The 14,623-nt window shown below is 38.4% G+C and overlaps 1 protein-coding gene across 2 annotated transcripts in view; it reads left to right on the top strand.

Moving 5' to 3' along the window:
- Positions 1 to 14,623, top strand: part of si:ch211-200p22.4 (phosphatidylinositol-binding clathrin assembly protein) — a 96,266-nt gene that overhangs the window by 42,855 nt on the left and 38,788 nt on the right. For both annotated transcript variants that reach the window (XM_042512373.1, XM_042512372.1), the window contains exons 3-7: positions 6,279 to 6,354; positions 6,698 to 6,800; positions 8,623 to 8,716; positions 10,984 to 11,095; positions 11,500 to 11,606. In XM_042512373.1, the coding sequence (XP_042368307.1) occupies positions 6,279 to 6,354; positions 6,698 to 6,800; positions 8,623 to 8,716; positions 10,984 to 11,095; positions 11,500 to 11,606 (492 nt within the window). The remainder of the gene's footprint in view (positions 1 to 6,278; positions 6,355 to 6,697; positions 6,801 to 8,622; positions 8,717 to 10,983; positions 11,096 to 11,499; positions 11,607 to 14,623) is intronic.

The following is a 14,623-nucleotide window of genomic DNA, read 5'->3' as shown; positions in this document are numbered from 1 at the left end:
CCAATATCCCCAACACCAGGTAAGACGAAAATCAAAATTTTTGGGATACTATTGCACTACTATATGTTTCCCAGAAACATATAGTAGTGCAATAGTATAGCAATAATAAGTGCATATATTAGTTTCCTATTTCTAGTCTAAAATGTATTTAGAAACACAATTTAATGCACTGTTTAACTTTAATTTGAGATTGTTTATTACCAGTCTGTGGAAAAATGGTAAAGCTTATATTATTTTACCCACCAGCAGGAGCATTTATCGGTCCGGTGCGGTGCAGTGTATTCTGATAGATGTAAGTCCTTCACATCTTGAGCAAAAGTCCTTTTTTCTGTTGTAGTACTAATTTCAAAAGCATTTGCTTCTTTCCACTGCACAGAAAGCCCACTTTTATGAGAAGACCATATTTCCAGTAGTAAAATACTTTTTCAATTGAACTTCCTCAAATCTTACTTGCCTTTGCCATAACTTTTGCATGCACCCCAACCTACATCTTAACCTTAACTTAGCTGCAACTCTAACCATATCTCTAAAATGTCTTAATTGTAAAGAGTCTGAACCCTAAAGTTGATGCTTAAACTTTCTGAGGCGGAAACTCTGTCCACAGATGGAAGCTGAATCCTCACATGTGACAGCGTGAACAAAGTTTTGTCCCCACAGCGTGAGCATGCACACAAAAAACGGACAAGAACAAAATCAAATCCTTTATGCCTTTTTAAACAGTCCCAGAGCCTTTGGAAACGTTTCAGTGCAGCTGAATCCAACACACATGCCCGCAAGCATATTTGTGCTCACAAACACACACACACACACACACACACACACACACACACACACACACACACACACACACACACACACACACTCCCCCACACATGCTCCAACCAGCCAGTGAGGGCTGGTTCTCTGCCAGATCGGGAATTGGCAAACTGGCAAATCTCAGATCATTTTAAGTCAGTTGGACAGAGACGGCCTTAACGTTAAGATGCTTTTGGGAAGCCCGAGGCCTGAGTTCCCATAACTATGGATGGTGGCCAAGACTTATTCCACTGCACTGCACATGAGGGACAAAACGCAAGCTCGGGTCTAGTCATGAGAGACAGAGTCAGAGTTAAATCTCAAGTTTTTAGAGTCCAGAGTTCAAGTCAGGCCTCTAGTCTCCCCGACGATTTGACTTGGCAGCAATATTTCTGGAACTTTTACTGCTAAGGAATTATATCCTATTCAGTAACAGATATAGGAAACACAACTCTGACTCCTTTAAAGCACAGCACTCAACAAACCTCATGTTTCAGTTATATTTTTTCAATTCTAAACCTTTTGTTGCATTCTTAGCAAATATAGAGACCATTAAGCAGATAAAGTAACTGAAAATGTTTCAGGGCCAACAAAAGACTCCAAAAGTATTAGCTGGAGTGTGTATGGAAGTAACTAGTAGCAGATGGAGAATTCCATTATTTATGACTTCCAAATTTAAGCTTTGCTTCTTACATCTCGATCATATGAAACAGCTATAAAATCTGATTGACCAATGAGCAGAATTGCAATAAATAAACACTGGCTACATTTCAGTATACAGTGTTGGGGAGTAAGTATAACATGTAACTTGTTACAGTAATTCAATTACAAATTAATTGTAATAAGTTACAGTTAATGAGAAAAAATGTGCAATTAAATTGCAGTTACTAATTAAAATGTTAGTGGTTATAAAGGGGTCACATGAAAAAAATCTTTTAGGTATAAAGTTTTTATTTTGAATAAAACATTCATTCTGTTGCTTTACATCTTTTTGCTGTGGAGACAAATTTGAGCACATTTATGCACTCGTGTTTTTAGGTCTTTTTAGCTTTATTGCTCAGTTTAAAACATTAGTTAGAAAAGTATTTAAATGTAATAAGTTACATTGCTCTGAAGTGATTAAGATAGTTACATCACTTATTACATTTTAATTTTTTATTTAATTTTTATCACATTTCATAAGTAACCTTAACAACACTGTCAGTAAGTTTAATACAGTAAGTGAAAGCAGTGTAGCGACTTACTAATAACACAAGCTTACCTGTTTCATAACCTGCCTCACGACTTTGCAAATACCATCTGTTAGAAGAGGTCATGCTATATTCATATTTCACTTTGCAGTGTTATGGTGGCGTTGGCTCAAGGTTGCGTTGGCGCTGTCTGACACCTGTGTTTTCCAGGTGCTTGTACAGTTGAATGCAGGAGTTTTCTCTTAACACATTCTGTACACAATGCAGCTCTTCTACTTAGCCCAAGGTCTTTGAAGTCCTACTATTCAAAGGGTATAGCTTATAACAGAGACTGCTTAAACACTGCAGAGACCATCACAGCTTGCTTTGTTTTCACAAACCTGCACACTGACTCGTTTCTCAGTGCCTTAATAATATTTTTTAAGTGTAGAGTGGATGTTCTGCTCAAAACCTGATTGGGCCCAACCTTGAACCGCAGGGTTTCTGGCCATCATTTCTCAACATTTCCACAGGCTTGATTCAGGTCCAATTTGCATTTTACAAAACGTGGCTATCCTGAAATTAAAGCTTAAACCTGAGGGGACCACACTTTTGTTGTAGTGGCTCCCATCCTTTGGAACCGTCTTCTCCTGTCCTCACCTTGTTATAGTCGGTCAGATGGTTTTAAGAAGCATTTCGTCCTGTAACGGGTGTTTGCCTTCTTTTATTATTTTGTGTGTTTGGCTTCTTGATTTGCCTTCTGTGCACTGTCATTGTTTAACTTGTAACTCAGGTTTAAAAAGGCATTTTATAAACAAAGTCTACTTACTTAGTAGATTTTAGCTTGTAAATACTTTATTGACAATGGAAATTCTGTGTTTTAATCAGACTCGGGCCAAAAACTACTGCTGCTGTGATTTGTGCTTTTGTCGGCTTGGACAGAGTCTACGTGGGTTCACGTGGGGTCAGACCTGATTTGTTGTTAGTGATTAGTGACGAGTGAAAAATCATGTCTTAAGGCGAATTATTTGAAATGCAAGCAGGGCACAAAATTAGCATCATTTACCAGCTGATTGCTGTCAAAACAAGCTAGAGTTGCTTCACACACCAGCCCACAAAAACAATAATAATAATTTATTTGTATAGCATATACCTTTAAAAACAGATGTTTACAAAGTGCTTTAACAGAAAAAGCAAAGAACTGAAGGAACAATAAAATAAACATCAACAAATATGCCAAACAGAGAAAGGTCTGGAACAGTCAAACAAAAAGGCAAGAACACACTGCGAACACAAAAGTTCAACAAGAATGAAGCAAATAAAAGGAATAAATGTGATAAAACGGGCAGATCAGGGAAGTCAGTTTAGGTGCTAAATGAATACAAATATAAAATCATCAGTGGGGATACATTAAAGATAAGTAGATAGAAACAGATTCGGTAAGAGATGGATGAACAAGTTAGTGAATTAAAACATGAAAATATGGTAAGAACAGGACATCAGAAGGATAAGGAAGGGATAAATAGAGTAAAAGCAGCAAAATAAATAGAGGAAGAGAAATTCAAAAAGAGAAAATAAATAAATGAAGATGACATCGCATAAAAGCAAGTTTGAAAAATTGAGTTTTAGCAAGATGTTACTAATTCTGCGAGCCTCAGTGAAAATGTAAACATTCAGTACCTAATTCAAACCACCCAACAAGGTTAGTTTTGCACCCTGGATGCAAGTCCATGATGCTGACTCATATTTGGGTGTCCATCTCTGCTAGAGAACCAAGAACAGATCATTTTGGGGGAAATATGGATGAGCTACCAGCACCTGCTCAGGGAGCATAGTCCACCCAAAGTCTGACTGCATCTCCAGCTCCAGCCAGAAAAATCTGGGCTTGAGAAATTGAATAAGTAAAGCTCTCTTCATCATTAATATCTCAGCGTTGAAGTTCTCTCAAACAAGGCAAGAAAACCCTCAAAAGAAGACCTCGGAGCTGCTCAGCAAGCAAAAGTAGAAAAAAAGAAACATACGTTGCACCGGGCGACTCCCAGGTGTGAGTATGAGGACGTGTAAATGTGAAGCGAGGTGGTGTGGGAAAAAGAGCAGACACGCCGGGCAAACCTTCCCTGGAAAATGGGAAGTAAAGAGCTTTCCAGCACCTGCTCAGTGACATCAGATCTGTCAAAAGGAACAAGTAAGCAGTGTTGAGTTGTATGGGAAAATAGGAGAGGGATCAAGTTTCTGTTAGCGGTGGAAAAATATTCAAATACAACCGTCAGAAAGTCTGTAAATGACAGGGACGACGTGATTCATCACTTTCTGGAGACTTAAGATTTGATCTCATTAACATTTTCACAGGGTTGTTACATAATAATTTACTATGTTGTGCTGCAAATCTGCTTCTTCCCAAAGGTTAATTAATTTTTTTTGTGACCACTTCCTCTCTCCATTTGTCCTCCCTCGCCACTTCTGTGTGTGCGCCACTCTAAGGAGTCCGAATAAGTGACTGGAGGAACAAAAATGCGAGAGAAGAGTTCATTTTTAAAAATACACGACCCAGCCTGAGGTGATTCAGGCAGCTAAGGTTGCGCCATCCAAAGCAGCAGGAGGAAGACATGGGTTAAATCCTCCTCCCTGCTGGTGTCTCAGTGCAAAAATCTCCTCCAGCTCTGTTTGCTGCTCCGTATTTGACCTCTGACCTTTCTGTGAAAAGGCAAACAGAGACAAATGACAAGAGAAGACAATTTCTAAGACCATAAAATTATTATTTAATCATCGCAGTGCGTTTAAACTTCTTGAGAGATTAAGTGTTTGAGTCATAGTAGAGAAAGCTGTGTGCTGCATTTTAATAGAAACGTTCATGTCAGTGATGAATCATATCATTCTTCATTATTAGCTGTTGGCTAATGAGCACAAGCTATCACCATCTGTCAGACGGTGTGAATGTGTTTCAGCAGAACAGTTCTTTTCCAGTTATCTAAATCATCTTTTAAATCAAGAGAAGATGGCCTTTGCTGAATGGTTCAAGGCATTTTTAGGATGCCGATGACCTCCGCTGGAGAGATTAAAGGCGAAGCATTTTGGTTGTTGTGGGACAGAAAATTCAGGAACAGTCTGATTATTCCAACTAGTTTTGAAATACAACCAGTCAAGACCTACTTGTAGCTTAAATTACTTAAATTGGAAGTTTTTTCCCATTATATATATATTTAATTAAAAATCCATGGAGTATCACTTCAGCTTTCAAATTTTTAAAAGTGACTTCAACCACAAGCTTTCCAAGTACAGCGTTCCCACCGTGGTCATGGTAAACCTGGAAAAGTCATTCAGTTTCACAGTCACATGTTCGAGGCCTGGGAATGTCATGGCATTAGAAAAATCATTTAAAGTCCTGGAATTTTGTTGTGTGCAATGAAATTGTTGCATGAATATTTGGTGGATAACTTGTCATTTAATATTACATAACGTCATATTTATTTTCTGCAGCCGTCGATGTTACGTCGCCTTAATATGCATTAATGTGACGTTTTGTTCACCAATACATGCATATCTTCATTTTCTCTCTTCCCTCTTGTATGCCAGCTAGCTGATAGTATGTTTGAGTTGAATCTATGTTAAAAAAAAAAAAAAAGCAACACAAGGCAGATTTGGCAGGGAACTATTTTTTTATTCTGTAGGTCCTTGAAAAGTCATGGAAAAATGTGTCCACAAATGTGTGGGATCCTATAAGTTGACATTTTATTTTAAAAGAAGACTTCACTCTCAAAATGACTCAAAATGTTTATCAGTTACTCACAGCATATTACCTTGCATTCATGAAGAAAATGTTATTCTTTACGTATGCCTTCACGGTGAATGGAAAATCTGAAAAAAGCCAACATTCTTGAAGTCATGGGGGGCCTCGTTTAACAACAGCTAAACCTTTTCAAAACACCGTAGAGTATAATTCAAATCTCATTTAACCAGTCATATTGTCAGCATTTGCTGGTTGCATGCACATTTTTGTGGTCCCCAATGACTTAACTTCAGGAAGAATTTAAGATTTTTTTTAAAGAATATTTTTGGATTTTCTGCTCACTGTGGAAGCAACAACAGCAAAAATGTTTGGGAAATGCTGAGTGTACGGCTGGATAAATGAGACATGGACTGTATTGCACGAGTCATGCAAAAGTTTGTAAACTTATGTTTTGATATAGTTTGCTGTTGAATGTTCACCCTTTTGGATTCTTCGTTCTTCACATTATATTTTGGGTTACCCTGTCGCAAACCTTCATTTGACCAAGCGTTGACTTTTCTTGTCTTGTCTTGTCTGTCTTATCTCAGCGTTTCATCCAGTACCTGGCCTCCAGAAACACTCTGTTTAACCTGAACAACTTCCTGGATAAGGGAGCTCTGCAAGGTAAAGCTCACAAACACTCGTGCTCTCAAAAGTCTGGTGACATTTTTTTTTTTTTTTTTTTTACAGCATTTTGCTTTAATTTGTTTTGAAAGAACCAGATGGGCAGGATTTGCCTCAGAGGACATTACACACAGAGCTTAAGAATCAATCAAGGAAAAGTATTTAAAAGTCTAAATGGTCTTGTTGACTGCTTGATTTAAATGCGTCTAATGCAGTACACATATACATTACAATACTTAAATCATTTTATAGTACAGATGGTAGAAATCATGCGTATCCGTCTCACATAAAACACTCAGTATATTGCCTCTCTTATAACTTTCTTCTCTTTTTTCTCTCTGAGGTTACGATATGTCAACCTTCATCAGACGATACAGCCGTTACCTGAACGAGAAGGCCATGTCCTACAGACTGGTGGCTGTGGATTTCACCAAGATGAAGAGAGGGTACGTGAGATCACACACTCACACAAAATGACAATCCCACTCATCATTGCACACTTATCTTGTCACACACCAGAGACAGTGTTAAGCTTCTGGCATTAAAGGGAGAGAACCACAAAAGACAGAAACTGACTTTAACTTTCTTTTCAAAATCTCATATGGCAGGAGAGAAATGTCTAAAGATGTTGTAGATAACACAAGAAATACTTCATTTAGTTTCAGGGGTTTGCTGTTTTTCAATTCCTCTGCTTAAGGCTTTAAGTAGGGTTAACATTTTTTTTTTTTTTGTGAAGCAAAAAGTAAAATAGCAAAATATTATTTTTCAGTGACCACAGTTTTGATTAAGTGGTAATAAACATGTATGTACAATATAAAAATATACTTTTTCCTAGAGTGTTTGGGGTAAAAGAAATACTATGTTACATTAATTAAAAAATAAAGCCTGGTTGACTTTACGAAAAATTACATTGATATAAGCTAACATTCATGTTAGCCCTATAAACCTTTAGAAACAGATTCTAATACAGAATATATCCTCTGGAATAAAACTGAAAAAATAAACTTGTCATTGTATTAATTTGTTGTATTGTGTGTGTCTAAAATCTTACTGCTTTCACAATATAAACATAGAATATAAATTAAAAACACAATTTGCAGTATTTTATTTAGCTGTTTCCCACTCCGAAATGAAAGGTAACAGTTTGTTCACTTCATTGACAAACAAAATCACCATGTACAAAAAGATAATATTTAACAGCACATTAAGGGACTAGTGTTAGCATTAAGTTTGCTAAAATGCTAACATTCATTACAAAGGCTTTACAAAAGACTTTAGATAAAATTATATCTGTGCGGTTTTACTGAACACTTCCTCCTTTGTGTGACTTTCCTGGATTTTTAATTTCATGCATAGCATTTTGTTTACACAAGAGAAAATAGACACCTCTATTCTGAGTGAAAAGGAGTTAAATTAACCAAAAAATTACTGTAGTACTTTTGTGACAAAAAAAAAAGAAATGACTCACTTTTGGGGACCCAGCTCCCATTGGCTTACTTAGCTGGTGTGAGGGCCAACGTTGGACGCTTCTTAAAGAAATGGCTAGCCTGGTTGTCATCACCATGAGTTTGTCAGGCAGCCATCGAAGGCTCAAGGAAGCCAAAAAATAGTCCCGCAAATAGCCTTCCATTAAACCTGACTTATCATTTTAACATTTCTGATTTTGTATTACTAAACATACAAACTATAACTGAATATTAATTGAGCTTCAGAGGTGCTGATCGACATGTTTTGTTACCATCAGATGCAGCCAGAAGAGCTGTTTCCATCTTTTTGTGCAGTATCAGTGTTCACATTCAACTCATGGCAAGAAAACGAATAAGCCTATTTTTTCCAGAATGTCAAAATTTTTCCTCTGATGTCACATTGTTACATTTCAGTGTAACTACTAATGACAATGCAGCCTTGCTGGAGACTTCTGCATAAAAGTGCTCCAGGTCGTGTTCGGAAGCTCATTTCAATTTCAGAAAGTCCAACTGTTGTGGAATGACACTGAATCGTCTATCATGTCGATCCTGCTGAGCAGACTCTCGTTATCTATTCGCAAAATGTGTTTCATTCGCCATTTGTTGCGAGACTTTCACCTCGAGTAGCCGTTAAGATTTTGCATTACTGAGAAAACTTTTTTTATGCAAAACATTAGTTTTCTTTTTTTCCCCATCATTTCTTCACTTGTTTCTTGTGTACTTCCCTCATTTGCATCCAAATTTGCATAAGAATTTCCCTCAACAAGGTGCCCGCTACAATTGTGTGTTTTTGTTTTTTCAGGATTGACGGTGTGATGCGTACCATGAACACAGAGAAGCTGATCAAGACGTTGCCCATCATTCAGAACCAGCTGGATGCTCTGCTGGATTTCCAGGTACTAAGTGTGTGTGGGTGTTTGTGTGTGTGTGTGTGTGTGTGCGTGTGTGTGTGTGTGTGTGTGTGTGTGTATGTGTGTGTGTGTGTGTGTGTTTGTGTGTGTGTGTGTCTGTGTCTGTGTCTGTGTGTGTGTCTGCGTGTGTGTGTTTTGCATGTGTCTTTGTGCATGCTTGTCAAAGTTTTGGTCGATTCACTTTCCAATCAAAATGTAAATTGAAACACTTTGCACAAAGTTTGAAACCTCTCTTTATTGATGGAGTATAAGAAGAATATTACGGCGACAGATTGCGAGTTTTAGCATTTGTCTGCGTCACTGTGTGTGTGTGTGTGTGTGTGTGTACAGACGGGAGAAGGGGATTGGGTGGGGATTTGCAGAAATTGGTGGGTGCATTGTGGTTTGTGCCAGCGAGCTTCAAAGAGCGATAAAAATGGATGGTGAAGTTTCTCATTGGAATGCATATGTAAGTGTGTGTGTGTGTGTGTGTGGCTTGTGAGTGGGTTTCTGTGTGTGTTTGTGTGTCTGCGCATGATGTTTTTTCCCCACTTAAACTAAATTGACAGTTGCTCTGTGTGTGGTGATGTGTTTGCTGCGTAGCGAGGGGAAGAGGCGCTGGTACTTTGAGAAAAAAATGTCTGAAAGCAATGTTTCCTTTTAACCGAAAAGCTTTGGGAAGATGTGATAGAGATGTTTCCTTTACCTTCTCTCTCTTTCTCTTTCTCTCTCTTTCTCTATCACTGTCTCTCTCACTTTCTCTCTTTCTCTCTTTAGCCCCTTTTACGCAGATCTCATGCAATAGAGCCGCTACTAAGTCCATTCTTTGTGCTGCCTTTGCTTTTTTTTTCACGCAGCTCCAGTTTGTGATTATACACAGCATACCAGCATCGCTGAAGCAAAGGAAGCACAATTAACGTTGCGTTTCACACAACAGCATTGGCCTCTAGTGTGACATATAACATATGTGTCAGCACTGCTCTCAAACAATAACAATGACATTACATGCCAATAACAGTTTTTGACTGTCCCTGTAATATGGCGTCTGATCTTGTCCTCTGCTCTGAGGGTAAGGAGCTCCTGAATTTCATTGTTTTCCCAATTTGTGGACATTTAGGGCAACTGGGACTTCTGTCTTTCTCTTTCTCTTTCCTTCTCTCTCTCTTTCAGATGTTAGTTCAGAGTTGGGTTGATGTAGATGAAGAGTAATATGGCAGCTCATCTGAGAGTAGAGCACGCTTTCTGTACGTTGATCAGTATCTGGAGTCCTTCGAGGCTGTGTGGGTCATCAGACAGAGGAAAGATGGTCTGCTGAACCTTAATTTTTAACTCAAGATAGTGTGTGCGTGTGCATGGGTTGGTGTGGGTGAGTGTGTGAGACGGGGAGTGTGATGTGATAGGTTTTATGTAAATGATTTGATGAAGCTGCAGTTATAGCCTCTTAAACATTGCCAGTTCAGGGCAGGAATATGTCGCAGTTAAACCACCTTGCAGTTATGTATAAAAGATACAGTCATTTAATGGGGGATCAGAGTTGTCTCGCCTTTAATCCGCCTTGGGAGGTAGCAACAGCACTGAATCATTTTGACAATGTGTTATGTGTGCGACCCATTACAGGAGATTTAATAAGTAGCCGTTACATGTCACACTAGAGGCAGACACTGTTGTGTTACATGTCATGCCTTGTTTGATTTGGTGATGCCAGCATGCTATCTCAAATCATACTTTTGGAGCGGCATTAAGCCTCCATCTTTTGGTTCTGTGTAAAAATGCATAAAAAGGGGATTTCATAACAGTTCTATAGTGCGACCTCTGTGTAAAAACGGCTCATGTTCCTTTAAATATTTCTTTTTTTTCTCACAGGTCTTGGTAGATTTTGAGTTAGATTTAGGCAGCAATCCTTATCGACTTTGAAAAGGGTATTTGATGATTTTTAAAACATGTTTTGAACAGATTGAGGGGTTTGAGGCCTGTTACGCCTCTCGATTGCGGCATGCTTGAATACTGCGTTCCAGCATTCCACAAAATAACACACTGCAGCAGAGTGATGCTACTGTCATTTGTTTCTGTGTAAAAATACAAATAAAGAAGGAGCTTCGCAGCAGCTTCGCAGCAGCTTCACAGTGCGGTCTCTTTGTGAAAAGGGCTAAGGGCTATTTTCCTTGCCAGTGCATATTGAAATAGACAATTTTTGGATGAACATTTTTTTTTAAATAATAATTTTGTGGTGTAAATAAAGTTGGGTTAAATCTCTCTCTCTTTTACTCTATTAGGCCAACCCAAATGAGCTGACAAACGGAGTGATCAACTCAGCCTTCATGCTGCTCTTCAAAGACTCCATAAGGCTGTTTGCTGCCTACAATGAAGGGGTCATCAACCTATTGGGTAACACACACACACACACACACACACACACACACACACACACACACAAGGACACACACTCCGCTCTGAGATAAACACAGCTTACATGCTCAGATGTGTCAGAAATGATGAGCAGTAAGTACAGCTACAGTTTGTTTTGCATGCACAAACACACACAAAATCATGTGTCTGACAGAAAAGCAAACACTCAGTTCACACACACACACACACACACACACACACACGTATGTGCACACAGTCTGGTTGTCATGGCAGCAGAGTAGGTTTTGATAAGCTGTCTCCAATCAATCATGCGCTGATTGTTCATGACTCCTTCCTTCCTCTAACGCCTCCGTCCTTTTCTTTTCCTTTTTAAATCCTTTATTTCTGTTTTCATCCCTCCTTCTTTCCTGCTGTCTCTGTAGAGAAATACTTTGACATGAAGAAGAACCAGTGCAAAGATGCTCTGGACATCTACAAGAAATTTCTTTACAGGATGACGAAGCTGTCAGAGTTCCTCAAGGTGGCCGAGGTATATTCACTCACACACACACAAAAATACATAAATGTGCACTCACACATCAAGGATAAGATTAGAGTTTTTTTGTCAAGTTTTAACTCTAGATTTAAAATAAAAAAATTACTTTACCCTTACCTTTTTTCTCATAATTTCTTTGTCCTGACCACACCTTCTGAACACATATGGGACAGTTCACCCCCAAATAAAAAATACAAAATCTTTTCTCTTACCTGTATTATTATATATCAGTCTATATTATTTAGGTTTCAGAGTGTTAGAGACATCAGCCGTAGAGTAGTTTGCCTCGTCTCAAGTCATTTCTTTCTACCGAACTTCACCTGCCAACTGTACAGCGCGGAAAGATGTCAGGGTTTTTTAAAACAATCAACCCAACTCATTATGAGAACCAGTCTGCCCACCAGACCCACAAACACAAGCATTACTCAATGGCCAGGACCCAACCCGCAAACCAGAACTGGAAGTTTCTGGTAATGACCATCTCTAATAAAAACCTACTTGCTGTTGGCTCCATTGTATGTTATTTTCAGGAAATACTATCACAATATAAAATGTGTATTTTCTGTTTAAAATAATAGTCTACAAACATGTGCAGACGTCAAGTAGTCACCCATCTTTTAAGTGGTTATGTGTAAAGTATGATTACAAGCGCACAGCTGATAGCTACAGGGTTTGTTTACATTAGTACACAGCTGATAGCTACAGGGTTTATTTACATTAGCGCTCAGCTGATCGCTACAGGGTTTGTTTTCATGACTAGTAAACAAACCATGGTAATAGATGTGCATATTTAACAGATTCAGTGTGTACAGAGACATGCTTGCTTGCTGTTAGGACGCACTGTTAGGTCAAGAAATGCTCAGGGGGCAAGAGAAGGTGAACTTTTGCAAAATGCGATTTTTTAGTTTTTAATAACTAATAAGTTTTGAATAACTAACTCGGCTTTATCCAATAATTACCTGCCTGCAAAAAACTCACAATCATTTCTAGAAAGCGTACCCGAACCCCCCAACCAGCGGGTTGTGGTTCGACCTCCGCATCACTACAGTCCAGTTCTTTATAGCTGGAAGAAGGCAGATATCTTTACGGCAGATATCTCCAACACTCCCAAAACAAAACCAAAATCAGAAATAGTACTACAGCTAAAAGCAAAAATATGATTTTTGATTTGAGTGTGAACTGTCTCTTTAATGCACAATACACACCATATGGATGGGTATATTTTCCCATACTTTCAAAATTTTTGCTCACGCAGTTACTGTACCTTGTGCAGACAAGAGTACCTGGCTTACCCTCACTGCCCCACATTTGCTGCGCAGACACTTACACACACACATACATATATATGTATACACCCAGAAAAACCCTAAAATGGAGGATGTGGTTAGGCGCTCCATTAGCTCCCTCTCCCTCTACCCCCTACACTCCTCCGTCTAATCCTCTCTCCTCCCTCTCTCCTCCTGACAAAGATGGATACTCGTGTGGCTCTCCTTCGCCCAGTGCCCACAGATCATCCCTCTTTCTTTCCTACCTCTCGTGCCCTCTTCTTTCCCTCCCTCCTTTGTTTCAGCAGACTCCAAACAGGGAGAATCAGCTGCTGTCACTTCAGCAGGAGTAATACATTGGTGGTTTACGTTTTTCTGCATTAATGTACATTGAAATAAATGGTCCCAACCGAACCCCTTTGTCTTTATAATTAGATTTTAAGGAGCTCCCTGGATAATTGTGTGTGCTTTTCTTTTTTACAGACACAATTTAAAACAATAGTGCTTAATTAAAAGATGCACACATTCAGTGAATAAACTAACAATGATTTGCTCTGTTTTTTTTTTTTTTTTACACTACATGTCTCAAAAGCTTTTTCATTTTTTTTTTAAAGCTTAACTCTGATCTGGAAGTTTTTAAACATATTCGGTCAATTTAAATGATGTTACAATACTTCAGGGGGCATGAAAAGTTCAAAAATCAGCCCTAAAAGCACTCACTGTAATAAGACATGTATAGTATATACTATGTCCATGAATTGCTAACTTTCTCAGTAGATTTTGCACAATGGTGCACGTGCAGAGGCTGCTACACGTGGCCTTTAACTTTTTACCACCCACTGTCCTGCCCACGAGATTTTAGTGCAATGCAGAACTTCCACAGACTGCTAGTACCACTAAAAGTTACATGAACACAAAATATATGTAAGTTATATAAGATTAGATGCTTGTTATTTATGGTTATTGGGGTAATTTTAAGAAAATAACGTAGTCGTTAAAAATCAAGGTTCATGGTCTTAAAAATATGGTGATTCTTGATAGTCAGTGCCCTCAGGCAGTTTAACAAATCCCTGAAAAAGTGAATTGCAAGGTTCTGATGATCAAAACTAGTGCCATTGTTATAGTTTTTCAATGTCTCCTTTACCTTATTATGTTCTCTTCCTATGTTTGTAAAGGAATACTCCACCCATAAAATTAACATTTGTAAATCAATTACTCACCTCTCACTGTGGTCAAAATACACACGTAATGGACGCAACACACCATGTAGGCGGGGCAGAGTGGCGTTTGTTACCTGCAAAACGTAAAAACGCCACAAGGTTGTTCTGCTGTTTCATATTACCTCTGCTACAATGAGGTATTTGTTTTAATTCATTCATTTTATGTAGTTTTTACTTGCTACAGAGCTCATTTATCCAGTACTTTCCAAAAACATCCATTTTCACTAAAACGTTACAATGTAAAACACTTCTGCATAAATAGACTCATGCATGGTTGAGTAGTGTGCCTATGCTGTTTATGTGAAGGTCTTTTAAACAGTAACATTTTTTTGCAAAAATGCTTGTGCTTGGGAATTACTGACTCGAGATAAATGAGACTTACATTAAACTGTACAAATTATGTGAGCGTTTGTAAACAGATGTTTTGATATTACTTCTATTCATGATGGATTTTTATAATTTTTTGGATTCTTGTTTGCAATGTTGACATGTAAGGCAGTTTCAGCACAACGCAGAGTGAGTAATT

Source organism: Plectropomus leopardus, chromosome 23 (genome assembly GCF_008729295.1).
Source record: "Plectropomus leopardus isolate mb chromosome 23, YSFRI_Pleo_2.0, whole genome shotgun sequence".
In the NCBI taxonomy this organism is placed as follows: domain Eukaryota; kingdom Metazoa; phylum Chordata; class Actinopteri; order Perciformes; family Serranidae; genus Plectropomus; species Plectropomus leopardus.
Note: the sequence above shows the minus strand (reverse complement) of the source record. Positions and strands in the feature narration are given on the sequence as shown.